Source organism: Hippopotamus amphibius, chromosome 16 (genome assembly GCF_030028045.1).
Source record: "Hippopotamus amphibius kiboko isolate mHipAmp2 chromosome 16, mHipAmp2.hap2, whole genome shotgun sequence".
NCBI classification, from domain to species: Eukaryota; Metazoa; Chordata; class Mammalia; order Artiodactyla; family Hippopotamidae; genus Hippopotamus; species Hippopotamus amphibius.
Window position 1 is genome coordinate 49332961 of NC_080201.1, and position 20944 is coordinate 49353904.

At 56.6% G+C, this 20944-nt stretch overlaps 3 protein-coding genes across 3 annotated transcripts; 2 read left to right on the forward strand and 1 right to left on the reverse strand.

The window, feature by feature from the left end:
- The first annotated feature begins 495 nt into the window (after positions 1 to 495).
- PSMD8 (proteasome 26S subunit, non-ATPase 8) lies at positions 496 to 6842 on the forward strand. The gene is made up of 7 exons (XM_057713269.1): positions 496 to 905; positions 1905 to 1977; positions 2096 to 2198; positions 3278 to 3443; positions 4587 to 4687; positions 5782 to 5893; positions 6607 to 6842. Exons 1-7 carry the CDS (start codon positions 543 to 545, stop codon positions 6742 to 6744), a joined length of 1056 nt encoding a protein of 351 aa, XP_057569252.1. The 5' UTR covers positions 496 to 542; the 3' UTR covers positions 6745 to 6842.
- Positions 6843 to 7571: 729 nt separating this feature from the next.
- Positions 7572 to 10411, reverse strand: GGN (gametogenetin). Its single transcript, XM_057713326.1, has 2 exons — positions 8580 to 10411; positions 7572 to 7689 (listed from the first exon to the last, which is right to left on the reverse strand). Exons 1-2 carry the CDS (start codon positions 10409 to 10411, stop codon positions 7572 to 7574), a joined length of 1950 nt encoding a protein of 649 aa, XP_057569309.1.
- Positions 10412 to 13655: 3244 nt separating this feature from the next.
- On the forward strand, positions 13656 to 20659 carry SPRED3 (sprouty related EVH1 domain containing 3). Its single transcript, XM_057710679.1, has 5 exons — positions 13656 to 13836; positions 14993 to 15161; positions 15267 to 15343; positions 17522 to 17665; positions 18417 to 20659. The coding sequence occupies exons 1-5, from the start codon at positions 13660 to 13662 to the stop codon at positions 19080 to 19082; spliced, it is 1233 nt and encodes a 410-aa protein (XP_057566662.1). The 5' UTR covers positions 13656 to 13659; the 3' UTR covers positions 19083 to 20659.
- The last annotated feature ends 285 nt before the right edge of the window (positions 20660 to 20944 follow it).

Genomic DNA, 20944 nt, shown 5'->3' on the forward strand with positions numbered 1-20944 from the left:
ATGCCTTCTCTCATGGAGCTGACATTCTAAACGATGAAGCCATGAACTGAGAAAAAATGGAGATGTTAAATAGGCAGGTTGATATACATGGAGGAATCAGGGATAGGGATTAAAATATTGGGAATCCTTCCCATATATGGTGGCATTTAAAGTCATTAAGACTGGATGATTTTTGTAAAGTTCGGGCGTATCCGTACAAGCTTGGAGAAAGTGTGGAAGGATGCACTAAGAGACTAGAAAGAAAGACCTAGGGTCAAATCTCAGCCCTTAGTCTCTTGGAGGTTTACCCAGCCTCTCAAAGCCTGTCTGTAACATGGAAAGAATAACACAGGTATTCAAATGGCTCCGCCATCGCCACCTCTTGGTTTAGAAAAGCTGCCGCGCAGGTGTTATCCCCAAGACAGAAACCAAGCTGAAGCCAGGGCGGCCATATTGATTACGGGAGGCTGGTAGACGTTGCGACCGCTGTTATTCTCAGTTGGGGCAGGAGGCGACTTCCGGTCACCATCTTGAGTGACAGCAGAGGCGGAGCTTTGACTGATATGTTCATTAAGGGCCGGGCTCCCACGGCACCTCCCCGAGAGCGACTGAACACTAACCCCGGCCGGCGGAGGCAGGCAGTCGCAGCCCCGCCCCCGGCTTTGGGCTCCACCTCCCGGCCCTACTTCCGCCGGGCGAGCCGCTGCAGGCGTCGCTGCCGTAAGTCAGGCCGGCGGCCTGCCGCATCACGGAAGATGGCGGCTGCGGCGGTGAACGGGGTGGCTGGCGTTTCGGGCTCGGGGCCTGCGGCGGCCTCGGGCGCGATACTGCAGGCCGCGGCCGGCATGTACGAGCAACTCAAGGGCGAGTGGAACCGTAAAAGCCCCAATCTTAGCAAGTGCGGGGAAGAGCTCGGCCGTCTCAAGGTAGGGATCGGCCGGGGGTGCTTCGAGGGGTCCAGACCCAGCCGAGTTCCGGGCCCAGGGGGAGGCCGCGGCGCCGACGGGACTAGGGCAGGCTGGGCGATCCAATAGGGTGAAGGATTCGGAACAGCCAAAGCGTGGGCTTGGAGGGATGATGTGAGAGGGGCCTGGAATGGACCAAATGCGGCTCCACGGTAGGGGGTGACGGAAAGAGTGCTCCTGGTACAGCCGATTGAGAGATTAAAATTTTGGTGCTTGGAGGCCTAGCTGGCTGGAGTGGCAGGAGGGGCTGTCACAGTTTTTTCGATGTAGGGTTCTGGACGACACCAAGTGGGGAATGAGAACTGGACACGGTGATGGAAGCAGGAGACCGAGATGATGGGGTTCCTGGTTAGGACCAAGCCAGGTTATGGTCTGAGAAATCTGGAGCTTAGGGACGCCTCTGTGGGGAGAGGGACCCAAACAAGTTTTGAGGGCAGGACTGAACCTAGAAAAAATATTCTTACAGTAGAGGACCAGAATGGGGCTCGAGGTGCTTCAGGCCACGTGTGTTTGGGAGGGTGGGCTGGACAAAGTTGCTGAGGGGGTGTATCTGATGAGGGGTGATCTGTAGCCCCCTCTCCTCCCTGGTGTAGATGGAGGCGGGTAGCTGGGCCCAACCCAACATGTATGGAAAAGGATTGCCAAAGAACTGAAGGTGCTAGTGTCTCTCCACCCCCTTGATTCCATTGGGTCCGGCATGGAGTGGGTCTCCTGTTTCCCCAGTGGGTCTATTAATACTTGTAATATGAGGTCATCCTCAGTGAGCCCTCATCATGTGTCGAGGCCCTGATCTGAGGGCTTTATAAGGACTGACTTCTTTAATACTCATAACAACCTTATGAGTCAGGGGTGATGATTAGCTCCACTTTCTAGGTGGGAAAACCAAGGCCTAGAGAAAAGTAAGTAACCTGTACCTGAAGTCCTATCTTCTTTCCTTCCTTCCCCTGCCTGCCTTGTCAGCTGGTTCTGTTGGAGCTCAACTTCCTGCCAACCACAGGGACCAAACTGACCAAACAGCAGCTCATTCTGGCCCGTGAGTGTCACCAGGGTTGATGGGGGGTTATGGGCTGTGGCTGTGGCAGAAATGGCAGTAGTGATGGACAGGATCAGGACCACAGTCACTTCCTGAAAGCTTCACCTGTCGCCTACAGGTGACATACTGGAGATCGGGGCCCAGTGGAGTATCCTACGCAAGGACATCCCCTCCTTCGAGCGGTACATGGCCCAGCTGAAATGCTACTACTTCGATTACAAGTGAGGATGGGCCCTACCCCTAATTTGGTGGTGGTGGTGGGGGGGTACATGGCAGCTTTTTATCCCTATTGCTCTAGCCACTTGAGACTGAGACATCTTCCTTCACCTGGGGATTCCCCCTTTGTGTAGCTCTGTTCCCAGAAGCCTTAGGGTTAGGGGTTGGCCTCGAGGTCCTGAGTCAGGGATTATACCATCCAGTCTCTGTTGACCTTCAGTCTGTCTCCCCCTTCACATTAAACTTCCATTCCCCATTGTAGCCACTATCCCCTTTTACCTGCCTTGGCCCCAGCCTTGCCCCCTCAGATTCATTCCTCCATGGCAGCCAGTAGGATCTTTGTGACACTAAAATTGGACCATGTTTATCATCTGCTTAGAACCTGTCGTGGCTTTCCATAGCCCTCAGGTTTCAGACCAGGCTCTTTCCTGTGGCCTCCAATCCTTTATCAGCCCTGACCCCTCTGTCTGTCTCCCCCATTCCAGTCCTGTCTCTTTCACTGGCTATGTGTTGAATATGAAACCGAATGGCTTCATAACTGAATGGGGCTTGTATGGACTAATGATTAAGAATTTGATATCAGAAGCCAGACAAACCCAAGTTTAAAACTGATTTTGCCACTTCCTGATTATATGGTCCTGGGTAAATGACCTTATCTCCCTATTCCTCAGTTTCCTCCCAAAAGTGAAGGTGATGATTCTTAATATCATAATCATAGCTAACACTTACATAGTATTTATTTGGGCCAGATACTCTTCTAATCACTACCTGGATTAAATCATGTAATCACTTAATTCTTATTCATTTAACCCACCTCTGTGAGATGGGTACTGTGGTGATACCCATTTTATAGTAGGGGAAACTGAGGCTAAGTCACTTTATTGGAGTGAGGTCACTTTCTAGAGCCCATATGATTGTAACTTCTTCATGTCTCTTTGGGCCTCAGTTTCATCTGAAAACCCAGGACCCGATAACCCTCCAAGGAGAGAGCGTGGAACAGTCATCAGGGTCCCTGGAGCCTGGAGTGGGGGGCTTGATCAGTATCTAAGCCCTCCTTACCTTGGTGTCCCACCCTGGTCCACAGGGAGCAGCTCCCGGAGTCAGCCTACATGCACCAGCTCTTGGGCCTCAACCTCCTCTTCCTGCTGTCCCAGAACCGGGTGGCTGAGTTCCACACAGAGTTGGAGCGGCTGCCTGCCAAGGACATCCAGACCAATGTCTACATCAAGCATCCGGTGTCCCTCGAGCAAGTGAGGCTGAGGAAGGGAGAGGGGAGGGCCTGGCTAAAGGGAGTGGTACAGGGACAGACATTTGGGAGGGTTTCCTGGAGGAATAGAGAGGGTTCACCCACCTTTCAGCCTATGGACTCATTTGCTCATTTGTCCAACAAATATTGAGCCTCAGCCATGTACGGGGCGCTGTGGTTGGTTTTCAGACTCTTACAGTGAACAAAACCGATTAAAATCTCTGATCTTGTGAGGATGACATTCAGGTGAGGAGGTGGACAAAAAATAAAAGAGATTAAATAACCTGTATTTGGTCTGTCAGATGAAATGCTGTGGAGAAAAATAAAGCAGGAAGGGGGTGGAGGGGCAGGGGCGGGGTGAATTTTTTATAAGGTGGTCAGGGAGTGCCTTTCTGAAAAGGTGACATTTGAGGAAGGTTTGAAAGGGGTGAAGAACCCACCACGTGGTCATATGAGGGGAAAATTGTCCAGGTAGAGGGAGCAGCCAGTCCAAGGCTGAACGCACCAAGGCAGAAACATGCCTGGTGTGTTTGAGGGACAGTAAGGAGGACAGTTTCTGGGATAAGGTGAGCAAGGTCAAGGGTGAGCTGTAGTACCTAAGGTTAAGAAGTAGTTCTTACAGCTGAGGTCTCATGGGAGGATTTTGCTACGGGGAAGGATGGGAGAGAGGGCAGTTATGGCAGGGGCAGCACGGTTTGGGCAAAGATGTGGAAGAATGAGCTTGGGGTGACTTCAGCTCTGTCTCCCTCTTGTGATTAGAAAACAGATGAGGGGCTTCCTAGGTGGCGCAGTGGTTGGGAATCCGCCTGCCAATGCAGAGGACATGAGTTCAATCCCTGCTCCAGGAAGATCCCACATGCCGCGGAGCAACTAAGCCCGTGCACCAAAAAAAGAAGAAAAAAGAAAACGGATGAGATAATTAGATACTTGCCCAGGGCAGGCTTGAGAGTGTGTGTGTATAAACCAGGGAGGGCTTCCTGGAAGAGTAGGACCTAGTCTGCATGGGGAGTGGGTGACTGTATGGCAGAGGGTGTTCTAGCAGAGTGTGGATTATGGAGGCACTTGAAGTATGGTGAGGCCTCAGCGGGTAGGCCGCTGTGCTGCCTCTTCCTCACTCTCTCTTCTTCCCCACTCCTGTCCTCTACAGTACCTGATGGAGGGCAGCTACAACAAAGTGTTCCTGGCCAAAGGCAACATCCCGGCCGAGAGCTATACCTTCTTCATCGACATCCTGCTTGACACTATCAGGTGCGTGGGGGCCAGGGCCCTGTGGAGTTTAGAAAGAGCTTGGACTCTGGAGTCAGACAGCTCTGTGTGTGAATCACAGTCTGGCCACTTGTGATCTGCGGAGGCTGGGCGCATCAGTTCTCCTTTTCGGTGAACGGAAACTGATCATGAGACGGGAATAAGAGCCTTTATCTCACTCTGGGCTGTGTATGTGTGTGCCTGTGGACATCAGACCCTGAGCGTGGGCCTGCTGCCTCTCGTGGAAGTGCTCCATGAGTCATGGCTTCACCTCAGGTCACCTAAACTGTGGAACCTCCGTTTCCCCTTCTTTAGAGTGGGGCCACCAACTCCCACTAGCTCCTCAGGAGTTGCTGTGTGCGCAAATGACATTGCATAGGCAGATGGGCATGACGTTTACAAGTCCTTTGTGGAGTAAAAGGGTGTCCAGGTGGTGTCAGAGCTGGTTCACTCAGGCAGAGCTCCAGATTGAGTTGGGTTTTTATTCTTCACATAGCAAAGCCAGGCCTAGAGAGGTGGGGGGAGTGAGGAGGGGCAGTTTAGTGGGTTTAGGTTATTTTTAATTATGAAATATTTCAGCTCTCCCAAATGATATAATGAGTGCCCACATACCTACGGCTTGGCCTACGAGAGAAAATACCTCAGAAATAGATGTGCTCCTCCTTGTCACTAGTTCTTCCCCAGAGCTAATGCCTTCTCCCATTTCAGTGACTTGATGTCTTGCTGTTTTTCTACTTCAGTGTTGACCTCTTAACATGGGTACAAGGAACCCCCTCGGGATTGGATCTTGTGGGGAGAGTGTTATGTGAAGAGATCCCCTTATGTGAATCGAGGCCAGATTTCAGACAGCCTGCAGTCCTCACAGCTAGGAGTGGGATTCAGAGTGTGGGCCCAGGAGTCCCAGAGACCTGAGGGTGGACCCTACTGTGGCCCTAGCTTTGCAACTCTAGTCAGGCTGCTCTCCCCTGAGCCTTGATTGGTTAAACAGGGCAGGTAACGTATTCCAGCCATCAGTGCTGAACTGAAGGGTCAGGCCTGAGAGGACAGGGCTTGGAGAGTCGTCTGTGTTCAGTAATGAGAATCTCCTCTTCCCCCAGGGATGAGATTGCTGGGTGCATCGAGAAGGCCTATGAAAAAATCCTCTTCACTGAGGCCACCCGGATCCTCTTCTTCAACACACCCAAAAAGATGACAGACTATGCCAAGAAGGTGGCTGGGGTGGCGGGCAAGGGACTACGGGGCCAGCGGGCCGAGGGGTACACTCACTAGCAGCAGGGTGGGGTGGCCTGGAGGGACACTGGAGCAAGACTGCCCAGGTTCAGATCCAGCTGTGTGACCTCAGGCAAGTTGCCGAAGTCTGAACTTCAGTTATCCTATCTGTGGAGAGGGCTAGAGTTGAATATGTGGGGTGAGCTCAGCCCAGCACCTGGCACCAGGTGGAGGTGGAGGCTTACATATGTTGGTTGCTGTGCTTATCAGAATTCCTTGGAGGTTGCAGCTTTTCCCCACAAGGCTTGCTTCCTTAGGTCTGGGGTATTTTTGTGGGAGCAGTGCCCCTGGAGATGCTGATGCATGGCGTACAACAGCCCTGGTGACTGAGGAGGGTCAAGGTCAGACTGGAAGAGGTGAACTTGAACTCGAGCGATGGTAGCAGCTGATATTTAGTGATCGTTTACTCTGGTCCAAACACTATTCTCAGCACTTTTGATTCACTGAATCCTCACAGCAGACCCAGAAAGGTGTATGGTTAGGGTCCCCATCTCAAACATGGAGAAACTGAGGCAGAGAGAGGTGAAGTTGCTTGCTTTGGGTTGTGTAGGTTAGAATAGGGTTGGTGAGGAAAGCGAGCCAGGGCCCACATGGGTAAGGGGAAGGTGCCTGTGTGATCACCCCACCCATCTCTCATCTCTCCCTTCCTGCAGCGAGGGTGGGTCCTGGGCCTCAACAACTACTACAGCTTTGCCAGCCAGCAGCAGAAGCCGGAAGATACCACCATCCCCTCCACGGAGCTGGCCAAACAGGTCATCGAGTATGCCCGGCAGCTGGAGATGATCGTCTGAGCCCACCAGGCACCGGGGTGGAGCAGGGCTTGCATTATTTAAGGCAGTTGCAGTGCAGGGTTCCCCCCAATAAAGGTGGATTGACATATTCTCTCTTAGGCCCTTGTCTCCCCGAGTGGAATGGTAGGGACATAAGTTCTTATCTCTGAAGAACTTGGAAGTTTGGGGGGGGGGGGTCTGAGATAACCCTGGGTCAGCCTCTGTCCAGTGGCCATTACTCAAGGTCTCAAACTCAGATGCCCACTGCAGGAGCCCAGTGGCACTGTGGCCCGGGGGAGAGCACAGGCCCCGGGTAGAGGGACTGTTGCAGCCAGCTGTGGACACACAGAAAGGCCAGGCCACGTTATCAGAGTGTTTCGGTGAAAGGGGTGAAGTGTCCTGATTTTGAAAAATGTTTGCAATGAATTAAACCAATTTTTAAAAATGACATGCTAAATGGACCTCTGTGGAACAAAAGGCACGGGGAAAGTCTTCTAGAGTCAGCTTCCCCAGCTGCAAAGCAGGAATGATCATTCCTGCTTTCCAGCGTGATTTGCACTGAACTCCTGAGCTTGGCACCAGATCGGCTTGGAAATGGGGCTGATGGTATTAAGGGGAATGAGGACATCTCACCCCTGGGCCCATCGGTCCACATGCTGGATGAATGGAACCTCCCTTACTGCTAGTCTGGGTCCAGCCTCCTCTTTCCAGGATGTGGTGCTTTCATGGAGACCTCTGCCCCGCCCCAGCCCTTCAGCCTTTAGCCGGTGACTGACAGGCATCTAGGCATCTGGATGGTTATTTTATTGTCAAGGAGGGGAAGGCAGAGGGCACTGAGCAGACTGCACTCAGTTGGAATGGGTAGCCTGCAAGTCGTAGTGCTCCAGCCCGGCTACCAGGGAGCCGGCCAACTTGATGGTGGCGACCCAGGGTGGCTCACTCAGGTGGTTGGTGGGCGTGCTCAGCCTAGGGGGAGGGTAGAATCATCAGGACCTGGCTGTGTGGCCAGACCCTTACCCCTTCTAGGCTCCACTTTCTCCATCTGTATAAGGGACCATGTCTGAATATCCCAAAGGCAGTTTAGGGCAGGGCTGTATCCACTTAGACTTAGGAGAGGGGGCTGAGAGTTGGTGATAGTGGTTCCCCCTCCAGGCCCCAGCTGAGTCCCAGAGGTATCAGGGCAGAGGGTCTCCCAGTTATTCAGGTTCCTCAGGAGCCTGAGTTAGAGAGACCCTGATGACCAGATCCTGAGGTTTAGGGGTGAAGGGGAGGTAAGTGGAGGATGCAGTGTCCCCTGAATCTGCGGAATCAGCAGTAACCTCTGCAGCACAAGGACTAGGACATGAGTGCCCTCTGGTGGTCAAAGTCTTGGGTCCCAGAGTCGAGAAGTTGCCAAAGGCTGGCGGGGTTAAGAGTCTGAGGGGCTAGGCCTGAGGCTTTCTTTGGAGGCCTGCATTTATACCCATTTGGTTCCAGAAGACCATCATGTCATCTCCCCTCCCATCCCTGAAGAGCCTGGGACATGGTCCTTGATGTCATCAGGGACAGGGTCAAGGAATTGAGTAGGGTCAGGCCAGCTGGGGCCAGTTTCCCTCCCTGATAACTCCAGAGAGTAATAGGAGGGCCAAGGGTCACGTTGGAGCTGTGGATACTAAGGGGCGGGGCCAAAGTGTTCTTTGTCAGGGATCACTATGATATGAAGGCCCCTCTTGGTTCTGAAGGGTTGGAGCTCAGCTGGGTTTGAGATGCAGCCAAGGGGAGGGTCTAGGGTCAGCTGGGGTCAGGACGCCAAAGGGTTAAATGGGGCACTCCCGGAAAGTCGGGTCAGGACTTGGAGGGGTCTGACCTCCCCTCACCAGGAAGACACGTTGCGTGGCAGGCGGCGATGGCGTGGCTGGTGGCGGCAGTAACACTTGCAGGGGCAAGAGTTAAGCACCTGGAAGGGTGGCCAGCGGCGCGCGGCGCCCGAGTTAGCCGTACCCGCCAGAGGAGTCCCGCTGCCACCACCCCCTGCACCACCGCTGTCAGTCACAGTAGTTGCTGTACGTTCGCGAGGACCGTCTGCAGGCGCGCCATCCTCACGCCGAGCGGCCCGGGCTGCGCGGGGACCCTTGTTCCGGCGCGGGCGGGCCTTGACGGGCGCGGGCGCAGGTGGAGATGGCTCGGCCACGCTGGGAGCTGGAGCCGGGGCTGGGCCCTGGTCGGCAGCCAAGGCGACGGGCAGAGCGGGAGCCGGGGCGGGAGCCAGGGCCGACTCCAAGTGGCCCGGGTCTGGGGTGGGCGGGAGCGCCACGGGCAGCAGCGTTGGCTGGAGCTCTGGCGGCTGCGGTGTGGGAGGTGGCGCGGGCGGCGGTGGTGCCAGCAACTCCGCGCCAGGAGGCCCAGGGCACACAGGCTCTCCATTGGTGGGTGCCGGGAAGATGAACATAGCCGGCGCCAGCAAGGCGGGTGCGGGCCTCCGGGGCCCGGGAGCTGGATGCATTTGTCCTGGCGGAGGCGGCGGGGAGCCCCAGGGCCCTGAGAGCGCTGCTGCGCGCCGTCGGGGCGCCCCGACGCCTCCGCCAGCTCCATTGAAGCGAAAATGGCGTTCAGGGCCATCAGGAGGGCTCACCCAGTCAAATTTGGGCTTCGAGCCTGGGAAGGTGGTGTAGGGTGGAGGCGGAAGGGTCCGGGCGTGGGACGCAGGCGCCGAGGGGCGTCCAGAACACCCCTCGCCGTCTCCATCGCCGCCCTCTGCTTCCTGAGTTCCCCGAGGTACTTCTCCCGAGGGGCAAGAGTCCCCAGGAGCCAGGGGTCCCTGCTTCAGGACCTCAGCGTAGGAGATGGCTTCCGAGGCTACGGCGAAGACTCCTCCGCCGCCGCCGCCCCCGAGAGAGGCTTTGGCCGCTAAGGAACTCGACGCTGCCGGCGGGGCCAGCTGGGGCCCCGACTTGAAGGTGACTTTACACAACAGGCTCAGACCGGGCTCAGGGGCCGCAGGCCGGGCCATTTCACCCTCGCCTGCTTGGGGAGGTGCCCCTCTGCGAGCTCCGCCGGCCGTCTGGCCCTCGCTGCTGTGCCTGGCCTGGCTTTCTGTAGGGGTTGCGGAGGGTGTAGCCAGCGCAGGAGCGATTCTGCGGTCCGGGGGCCGCCGGTCAGAAGGCGGTGGTAGTGGCGGCTTCCGCAGCTCCAAGGGCGGCGGAGTCGGGGGTGGGGCCCTCGGGACAGGGTCGGGGTCCTCTTCGGTTAGTTGCCGGGGCGGCGGCGGCGGCAGCGGGCGGAGGCTCAGAGGGTCGCCCTGGCCGCGATGGCTCGCCTCCAGCAGACGGCGGATCCGGGGCACCGGAGTGCCCGTGGGTTTTCGCCACTTAGACGGCGTGGGCAGCAGGGTCCCCATGGGGGGTGGGGGTGGTGTGGAGACCGCGGCCGCAGCCGCCTCCTCTGAAGGGGGCGTCACTGGCGAGGGTAGTTCTAAGGTCAGGGGCAGCGGTGAGGGTGAGGCCTGGGGCTCCGGGGGTACCAGGAGTCCCAGGGGCGCGGAGCTGCCAGGGAAACAGACGCCTAGCCCGCGAGCCAGGCGCATGGCCGGGGAGGAGGGGGTCACCTCGGGCTCCACCAGGGATGTCCGGCGGGAGTCGGAGGACCGGTCCGAGGCCTGCGCTTTTCGGGAGCCCCCGCCCGCGAGCGGCTCCGACTGCATATTCCCCATTTCTGACGGAGGTCGGGGACTATGGTCAGAAAAACGTCCGCCAGTCAATCTGCCAGGGCTATGGGGACCCCACGAGGCTGGCTGTCTTGGTCCTATCCGTCAGCACCGGCCCCGCCCTTGTCCTCCAAGATCCACTCAGGCACTAGTCTCTCTCCGCATTCCTGTTCCATGACTCTCGATGTTCACACACCCGTGGCCCCATACAGCTGATGTTCAGATACTTAGTTCCCCATCCTCTTAGGGTTGGTTCCCTGTCTCCCTGGCTGGCCCCTCATGTTGCATCCCTACACTTTGACCACGTCTCAGGTCTCTAAGCTCCGATACACAGGTCTTGCCCGCTTTCCTGTCAGTCACTCAGGCCACAGCATTCATGATGGCTGTGCTCTGTAGCCTATAAGGCCTACCAGGAGTTCAAGCTTCTCTCCCTGGACTCTAACTAGGCTCCTGAGGCCCAGGCCCCGCCCCCGCCCTCTGGTCCCGCCTCCGATTGTCAGGGAATCGGGCCTTCTCAACCATCCCCCCCCAGGTCTGGCCCCGCCTCCGCTTAACAAATTCCCTGTATTCTTGTCAGGCTAACCCCTCAGCTAACCCTTAGATCCCTCTCTCTGTGTTGATCATTTGATCCTGCCCTCTTCCCAGGCTTTACTCCTAAATTTCTTTTCCCGCTCGTGGTCTAGCGGCGGGCCTCACACTCAGGCCCCACCCCTTTCCCCAAGCCCCGCCCTGGCTCCTCCTTAGCTCAGAGGAGCCCACTCACCGACTCCTCCAGCCAACCAAAGTTCAGACCGCGGCCCCCTGGGCCCAGGGCAGGGCGGGGAACGGCCGTAGCAGAAAATAACCGAAAAGAACGGGGGTGCGGGTGAAGGCAAGTGGGCGAGACAGGGAGGGCGGACTCCGAGATCTAGGCCCCGCCCCTTTGTAATGCTCCGCCCCTCTCCATTAGGCCCTCTCCCGAAGCCCCGCCCATTACAAACACAGCTACGTAGCTCCTCCCTTTTGGAACTCTCCGTGGTCCAGCCCCTAAAGACAATTTACTTATAAGCTCCGCCCTCTTAGGACCTGGCAACCTCTCTTCCCAAGACCCTCTCCTTCCTCCGGCCCGCCCAGAAGGCCCTCCCTCCGTGGACCCGCCCCTTCCCTGACGTACGCGTTTGTCCGCGCCTTCGGCGTCCTTCCCCCCTCTCCTTCCCCAGGCCCTCCGACCCCGCCCCCTTGCAAACGCTCCCTTCTCGCCCCACCCCTTTTCGAACCCCACCAGGCACCCAGCCCCTCCCATTTAGAATCCAAAACGTAGACCCTCGCCTCTTTAAAACCTTGAGACCAGGCTCTGTCCTGGACCCCTTTCCCATATCCTCAGGAACCAATGGCGCTGATGGGTGGGAAACTAGGGGATCCTCTCTGGATCCTGAGAAAATGCGGGCTGGGGGGCTGTTCGCTGGAGCCAGTGCCGGGCTCTAGGACCCAGCGAGCAAGTGCGCCTGCCTCGCGCTTACCCCTCCCCCAAACCGCCCCCTCCCCCCCACCCATCTTCCAGGTTCCCCCTCCCTCCCCCCTCGCCCCGGCTCCCGGTGCCCATCTCTAGCGCCGCCGGAGCCAGCGAGGGAGCCGGAGCGAACCGGAGGAGGAGGAGGAGGAGGCCACGTCGCCACCGCTCGGAGCCCGGCCGGAGCCTCCCAGGCAGGTGCCGAGGGGGGCGAGGGGGCGGGGGCTGATAGACCTCCTGTCACGGTGAGGGGGCGGCCAGGACCGCGCTGCGCCTCCTGCCCACTGGGGCGCACCCCATACCCTGGCTGGAAGGACAAGGGGGTGGGGGCCCCTAAACTGCGCGGCAGCCATTTGGGGTACCAGTCTCCATTTGGGGGGCCTGGACTTCCTCCGAGGACGCCCCATTCATAAAATTCCGTACTGGACCCTCACCGTTGAGGAACTCAGGGGACCACTCCCCCCGGGAAACAGATGTGTAGGGAGCATAGGGCATCCAGAAATCCCGGCGTCCCATCCAAGTAGGCCCTGGGGAGGACCCCTGCCCTTTTTCTCTGCTTCACCTGTTGTCGGGGGAGGCGGGCGGACAAAGGAAGCAGCGTCACGTGACTGCTCATTCACAAAATCCCATCCCATTGAGCAAAGGGGGCTGGGGGCGCTGCGGCCGCCCCTTCCCCTCCTGAAGGGCTGGGGAAAGCCGGCAGCCTGCAGGTGGGGGAAGGGGCTAGAGCTCCTTGCTGGGGTCCCTAAGGCTGGGGCGCCAAGGTCCCTGCGCTAGGTGGTAGTGAGGGGTTGGACGCGCTGATCCCGATTACTGGGCGGAGGGCTAAGTCCCCTGAGTTGGGGGGCGGGGTAAGATGGTTCTGAAGGATGCTGGGGCGGGGAGGGAGAGGAGGAGGGACCAATCCCCCCCGCCGCCCCCCCCCCCCACCCGCAATCTCTGCCCCTTGCCTTTCCTCGGCAGGGGCCTGAGGGAGCAGGCTTGGTTTTTGTGAATGAAATGCTCTCTGGATGTGTCTCGGTCGCCCGTTTCTGGCTTCCTCTACCTCCATCTCCCTTTCGGCCTGTCTCTGGCCATTTCTGGTTCTCTCCCTGCTCCCTGCCCATCTCCCGTTGCTGGGTGACTCAGTGAGCTTTGCATCCGGTCTCATTCATAAATCCGGGAAGGGGTGGGGGGAAGAGAGTCTGGGTTTCTCACCCAGCCAGTGGCCTGGGCGGCAGGGTGCGGAGGCAGTGTAGAGGGGACTGGAGCTGAGTTGATGGGCTCTAAGAAAATACATATGCGCAGGCACCCAGCTGTGAGGGGGACGATGGGTGGGGCTGTGGGTACGTGCTGAGGGAGGAGAAGGAGACGGGGTAGATAGGGGATGAGCAGGAGGAGGAAGGGAAGTGAAAGAGCGAAGCTATTGGGGTGAGGATGGGAAAGATGGGGAAAGGGAGGAAAGGTGGGTACGGAGAAAAAAGGTAGATATGGAGAAGGTAGGCATGGGAGAAAAGAGATGGCAAGAGGAAGAAAGAAGCCATGCTGGAAGAAGGTGGGCATGGGGGGAGAAGGTGGGCATAAGAGAGGGGATGGGTATGGGGAGAAGGTGGGCCTTTGGAGAGGTGGTGGGTATGGAAGGGAAGGTGAGTGTGGGTAGCTAAGGATGCAGTAGATCCAGCTGCGAGGGATGAAGAGAGATGAGGGTTGGGGGAACACTGAATAGGAGAGCAGGATTGACACTCACTGACCGTGTTGTCCCTGTCCCCCCACCTCCTCCAGGTACATGGTTCGGGTCCGAGCCGTGGTGATGGCCCGAGATGACTCCAGTGGGGGCTGGCTGCCTGTGGGGGGCGGGGGCCTCAGCCAGGTGAGCGTATGTCGGGTCCGAGGGGCCAGGCCCGAGGGGGGGGCCCGCCAGGGGCACTACGTCATCCACGGGGAGCGCCTCCGGGACCAGAAAGTGAGCCACCCTGGGGCGTGGGGGCAGGGTGGGAGTGTGGGGAAGTAGGGGAATGGGACTGGGAATGCAGAGGTGAGGTCAGATCATCTCCCAGCCCGAATCGAACCGGGGTGTGGGGTGGAGTTGGAAGTATATCTGTCCTCTGGATGAGAGTGGGGAGTTTCAGGACTATCTGGGGTATTAAGCAGGTCCTGTCCACTGCCATTGCCTGCTGGACTGTCACAGCAGCCTCCGCACTGGTCTCCTTGCCCCACTCCTGCTCCCTCCCCCAACCTCAGTCTGTTCCACAGGGGCTGGGCTAACACCTGACTCAGATCACATCCCTCCTCAGCTCAGAGCCCTCCCCGTGGTTCCATCTTGCTCAGAAATCCTCACCACGAGGATTTTACACCACTGGCCCCTGTCTGCCCTAAGTATACGGAGGCATTTGGTGTGGGGGACCGTCTGGAAGTGTCCAGTAGGGTTTACTGTCCTGTTGTGGGTTCAGCAGGAATATTCTGGGCTGTCTGGCATGAAATGGAAAGAGAAGGTTGACGTTCAGCTGGGGATGTAGTAGAAAGGTTTGGATCTCTTGAAAAGGCTTGGGGTAAGGGTTGTTTTTCAGAGCAGGGATTGGAAGGAACAGTGTAGGGGGGTTTGAAATGGTGCGAAAGAATATAGTGATGTTGGGTAAGAAGATGAAGGAACATCTAGGGTGTGGGCCAGCATCTGAGGGGAAATCTATGAGAATTTGCTAAGCATTTGGGGGGAGCATTTGGGGAGATTATTGGGGCATCAGAAGAGGATTAACAATAACATTTTGAGATATTCAGTAAAGTTTGGGAGTGTGATTGAGTCAGACGGGCGATACTGGCTGTCAGAAAGAGGCTAACTCATTTTTTGAGGCCTACAGTAACATTTGGGATTCCTATTGAGATATCAGGGGTGTTAGGAAAATGTAGGGATCAAGGAGTTTGGGGAAAATATTGGAGTATCAGAGGTGTGCTCAATAAAATTGGGGAGTGGCTTTGGGGTGTTGATCAGGTTCAAGGGTACACCTAGAATTGGGAAATGAGGTTTGTGGGATGCTCTGGTATAGAGCCTGGGGAAGTCACAGGCAAGTCACAGGCAAGGCCGAAAGGGGGTGTCTGACCTGGCCCCTTCCTGCCCCCCTCAGACCACCTTGGAGTGTACCCTGAGGCCAGGCTTGGTTTACAACAAGGTGAACCCCATCTTCCATCACTGGAGCCTGGGTGACTGCAAGTTTGGGCTGACATTTCAGAGTCCGGCAGAGGCTGATGAGTTCCAGAAGAGCCTGCTGGCAGCGCTGGCTGCGCTGGGTCGAGGTGAATGGCGCAGGTGGTGGGCACAGGAGGGAGCCGGGGCTGGGATGGAGGGGTGGGAGAAGCTGGGCCCAGGGAACTCACTCTCTGCCTTTCTCCCTGCCCCAGGCTCGCTCACCCCCTCCTCCTCCTCCTCTTCCTCCTCCCCTTCCCAGGACACCGCAGAGACTCCCTGCCCTCTGACGGTGAGTCTCCAGGATGCAGCTCTGCTGGGAGGGCAGGGGTTTCTTTCTATGCTACAAACATTCTTGAGCACCTCCTGTGTATCCGGCATCATGCCACATGCTGGGGACACGAATTTGGGCCCAAACTATTAGTGTCAATTTCGATCCCAGTTATTCTGGTTTTTCTGTTCTATCTTGATTTACACGTTCATTCAAGGGTATTTATTGAACACCTTCAATAAGAAGTGTTTTAAGCACTGGGGATACATCAGTGAAGAAAACAAAGTCCCTTTCCTTGAGGAGCTTCTATTCTAGTGTGAAAAGGCAGAAAAAAAATTTAAGATACACTATTAAAATTAATAAATATTAAAAGTAAATGAACAAGTTAATGGGAAATCCATCCTTCTCAGGGTACAAACCTTGGAGTCATCCTTGACTCCTCTCCTTTTTTATGCCCCTCATCTAATCTGTCAGCAAACATTGGTTCCACTTTCTTTTTTTTTAATTTGGCTGCACCACGTGGCATGCAGGATCTTAGTTCTCTTAGCAGGGATTGAACCCCAGCCCCAGCAGTGAAAGCTCCGAGTTCTAACCACTGGACCTCCAGGGAATTCCCTGGTTCCACTTTCAAAATGATCGGAATGTGCCTCCAACCTGGTTACTGTTCAGCCTCGTCTCCCCACTGGACCATCTTATCAGCTACTCATCATCAGCTGTTCCCCCCCACCCCCCCATCTCCTTTCTCTACACATAGCCAGAGGGACCCTATTGACATCTAAGTCAAATCATGGTTATCCCCCACTTACACCCTACCCAGGCTCCATCTCACTCGTGGTAAAGGACAAAGTCCTCACAGTGGCACATAAGATCCCACACCATCTGGCCTCCTATTACTCTCCCTGATGCTCACTTGGCTCCAGCCACACTGGCCTCCTCACCGTTACTCCAAAAGGGCAGGCACATTCCTGTCTCAGGGTCTTTGCACTGGCTGGTCCTCTGTCTTGGAACACTCTTCCCCAAATTTCCACATAGCTTATTCCCTTATTTCCTTCAGGGCTTTGCATGCATATCACCTTAGTGAGGCCCTCCTTGAGTAACCTGTTTAAAACTGCAACCGCCCAATGCTCCTTATCCTATTCTTTTTTTCCCCATCTTCTAAGATATTTTTTCTATTTCCTCTCCATTAGACAGTTTTCTTATCAATGACTTTATTGTCCATCTCCCATGCTAGCATCTCAGCTCCAGGAGGGGAAGGACCTTTTGTTGCTTTCTTGCTGCATCTTCAATGCTTAAAACAGTGCCTGGTAGACAGTAAGTGTTCAGTAAATATGTGTTTAATAAATTGATTGAATGAATAAATGCACATAATGTCGGATTCGATTTGGCACTTGCTGGGGAACAGTGGGAGTTGCTCGAGAACACTTGGAGGAACAAAACTGGTTCCCTGGGCAGAAAAGGGGGATTCCCAGGGTAATGGGAGATGCAGGTGGGTCTACAAAAGTCACACGGACAGGTCCCACTTACTGAGCACTTACTCAGGAAAGATACTGTGCTCTCCGTGCTTCACTTCACATCCTCCCAATGGCCTTTGTGAGCTTGGCATGTCGTGGGTGCTCAATGAATGTTTACTGAAGATAGTAATCGGATGAGGTAGGAATGATTCCCAAGTTACAGAAAGGAAACCAAGGGTCTGAGAAGTGATGCTTCAGCTTTAAAGGACAGAGCTTGATTTGGATGGGAAGGAACACATTCCAGGTGGGTGGAACTGCCCCAATAAAGGTGTGGTGGTGGGAAGGAGGCAGGAAGGCAGCTGACAGCCAAGGGAGGGGGGTTCTGAGGAGAGAGGATGATTTGATGTTCTGTAGGTTGGTGAGAAGAGCAGATAAGAAGAGGGAGTCAAATAATAATAACCATTTCCAGCTCTTCCTGTATTTCAGGCATATTTATGCCCTTTACAGTGGGTCCTAACCACATCCTTATGAATAGACAATATTATGGTCCCCATTTTACAGAGGAGGAAACTGAGGCTCAAAGAGCTGAGCTCACTTGCCGGAGGTCACACAACCAGTCAGTGGCAGTGCCAGGGCTTGAACCCTGGCCTGTCTAGCGGCAGAGCCCTCACTCGCAATGGGAGGGGGTCTATGTAAGGGCACTGGCTGTGCCAGGGGTCCCGGCTCTGAGGCCGCCAATCTCCCCCAGTCCCACGTGGACAGCGACTCCTCCTCCAGTCACAGCCACCAGGAGACACTTCCCACCGCCGCGGCGGCCCGCATCGTCACCGTGGAGTCAGCTTCTGGCTTCGGGCCGGCCACGCCCCCCCAGCGCCGCCGCTCCTCAGCTCAGGTGCGTCCTCCGACTCCTCGCAGGAGTCTGGGGCTCCGGGTGAAATGGGGCCAGGCGCTGGAGTCCCGAAGTGGGCGGGAGCTGAGGGTGCAGAGGGGCAAGAAACCACAAACAAATCCTAAGGGATGACTGACCTGACTTAGGGCTAGGAGGCTTAGGCTTGGCTTCCTCTGAAGGTTGGGTGAGGGCTTCCCGCGTCTCCTGCCCTCTTGGAAATTGGAAAGTTCTGAATTCCAGAGGGGTTTAGGGGACGACTTGAACAATGAATATATTAGTGGGTTGCTGGTACTCATGGAAGGACTCTTTAGTGCTTAACTCAGAGGGGTGGGGCTCCATATCCAAGGGGGTAAAAGGGACCTGTGGACCAGACTCCTGCATCCTTAGGGAGGAGATGGCTGGGGTCCAGGACTCTTGAATCTGAGAGTAGAGGGGCTGGGTACTGGGATCTCGGATCTTAAGAGAGGACAGGACTGAGAGCCTGGACCACTGGTTTTTAAAGTGTGGGCTTGGTGCCTGCATTCTTCTGTCTGTCCCTAGATTTCCTCTGTCGCTGGGAGAGGAGTGGGCTTAGGACTTAGAAGTCTGAGTACCGGACCCAAGCAGTCAGGATCCCAGGACAGGATCCTAGGATGAATGAAGCCTATGGCTGGGTCTTTGGATTCTCGGGCCTTCTAAGGCCGGGAAGGATTGTGGTGGGATGTGGGGGATCGCAGACCCCGCTAACCTGTTCTCCTGTGTCTTGGTCCCGCAGAGCTACCCTCCGCTCCTACCGTTCACCGGGATTCCGGAGCCTTCAGAGCCCCTGGCTGGGGCAGGGGGCCCGGGCTGGGGCGGCCGCGGCTATGAGGATTACCGGCGAGCTGGGCCGCCCGCGCCCCTCGCCCTGTCCACCTGCGTCGTGCGCTTCGCCAAGACAGGCGCGTTGAGGGGAGCAGCCCTGGGGCCCCCCGCAGCCCTACCGGTCCCTCTCACCGAGGCTGCGCCTCCAGCGCCCCCGTCTCGCCCACCCCCGGGCCCGGGCCCGGCCCCTGCGCCGGCTAAGGCCTCCCCAGAGGCGGAGGAGGCGGCGCGCTGCGTGCACTGCCGTGCGCTCTTCCGCCGTCGCGCCGACGGGCGAGGCGGCCGCTGCGCCGAGGCCCCAGACCCGGGCCGCCTGCTGGTGCGCCGTCTCAGCTGCCTGTGGTGCGCCGAGAGCTTGCTCTACCACTGCCTGTCGGATGCCGAGGGCGACTTCTCGGACCCGTGCGCCTGCGAGCCGGGCCACCCGCGCCCCGCCGCGCGCTGGGCCGCGCTTGCCGCGCTCTCCCTCGCCGTGCCCTGCCTCTGCTGCTACGCGCCCCTGCGCGCATGCCACTGGGTCGCGGCGCGATGCGGCTGCGCCGGCTGCGGGGGTCGTCACGAGGAGGCGGCGCGGTGAGGACGGCCTGGTGGGTCCGGTAGCCGGACCGAGGACCCAAAATCTAGGGTCCAGGACCCCGGACTTCATTCGGACCCCAAACCCAAACCTAGGCACACCCGGAACTTGGAGCTTGAGTTTGGATTGAGAGACCCCAGACCTGGAACCTGGACCCCAAATGTAGGACTGAGAGACCCCAGAACCAGCTTCAGTGGGATGTCTGTCCAAGAGCTCCCAGGCATCCTGAGTTCTGGCGTCCCCGTTCTCCATCCCCACTCGGCCCGCCTCTGACCTAGGCTGAGGAGATTCCAGGGATCCCCAGACTCTTCACCTCAGGCAGGCAGGGGAGCACACGGATTCCTGAGAGTCGGGCTCTGAACCCTAACTCCCTGTTCAAATTACCAACCGAGACCCAGTCATGCCTGGCACCAGGAACCCTCAGATTACAGCCCCAGAATTAGGAGTTGCCTGTATACAATTACTCCCAGATCTTGAAACCTTAGGACCCAGAATCGCCCCCAAATGGTTCCTGAATGCTCACCTAAAACCTGGAGCACCTGTATCTGAGATGTTCTTGTAGCCCTAGGACTTCTTAGACACCAAATCCTCTTAAGATACCCTGAGTCCTTGGATGTGCTCAAATGAATGTTCTCTGACCCAAATGACTTGGGAGACCCACCTCAGCGCCCCTCCCAACAGGACATGCACACCGCCCAAGATCCAGAAGTTAGACTCCAAGATGCTCTGTGAGCCAGGGGTCAAAGACCTCTGTAGACCCACCCACCCCAAGCCTGTGTTCGCAGGAGCTTTCGATTTCATAGATAGGACTCTGAGGTGCTTAGTGCCCCAGATGTAGGACTGGAGGCCACCAGCACCTCAGGGCCCAAGACGTTGATCCCAACCCTCAGCCCTCTTCCAGTCCTGCTTGGACTTGGATGTCAAGCCCCAGAATGTCCTGGAATCTTTGGCTTCTTTCTACCCATTGATTCCCCAATCCTCTAAAGGCTGGGAGCCTAGCTCCCAGAAGATGGGATGTTCTTGGAAACTCAGACCTCTGACCCCTTGCCCCTGAGTGACTCTGAGGTGCTTTAGGAGCACTGGATCCAAGACCCCAAGGTGCCATTGACCACACCCTGAAAATTCAGGACTCAAGCCTACACAATATTGGGATTGTCCCTGACCCAAGACCTTGGTCTCTCCATACCAGAGACAGATCTGAGGTGCCCCGGGACCCTAGCACCTTCAGATCCCAGATTTCTTTGGCCTCAAACCTCTCTAGCCTGATATTTCCCAGACCCAGCTTGTGCATCCCCTGAGACCTACTGCCCATTGAATCCTGCCCCCCGAGGTCCCAAGGTCCCAGACTCTGGAATTCTAGTCCCAAGGGCTCCGGCCCAAGCTCTCAGTATCCCACAGAAATTTCCCCCTTTACCCTAGGGGGAAAAACATTTTGAGCTAATGTTCCTGGATTCTGGATTCCAGGACCACCCAAGAGCTCCCCTGCTCCCATCTCTAGGACCCAGCATTGCCATAGATGATGGTGCAGGCTGTTCACTAAGCAAAGGCACAAAGCCAAGGTGATGAGTGGGGCTGGCCATGCTGTGCCCACGGAGGAAGGTGTGCATTTTTCTAAGTTGCACAAAGGCAACTAGATATGGCTCTACTGGTGCAAATGCCACACACACCCCCCCCCCCCAGCCTTGCAGTCCTTGTCCTAGCCCAAGCCTTTTATATTCTGCCCCTCTTTTAACCCCTTCTGTTCCATTTCAGAGTTGGCGGTTGTTTTGGAAAGTTTGACCTCTGAGACTCCTCTTCTAGGGAGGGGGGATTCCAAGGTCTCTTTCCCCTGAATGGAATGCGACTTTTAGTGTAACACAGATCTG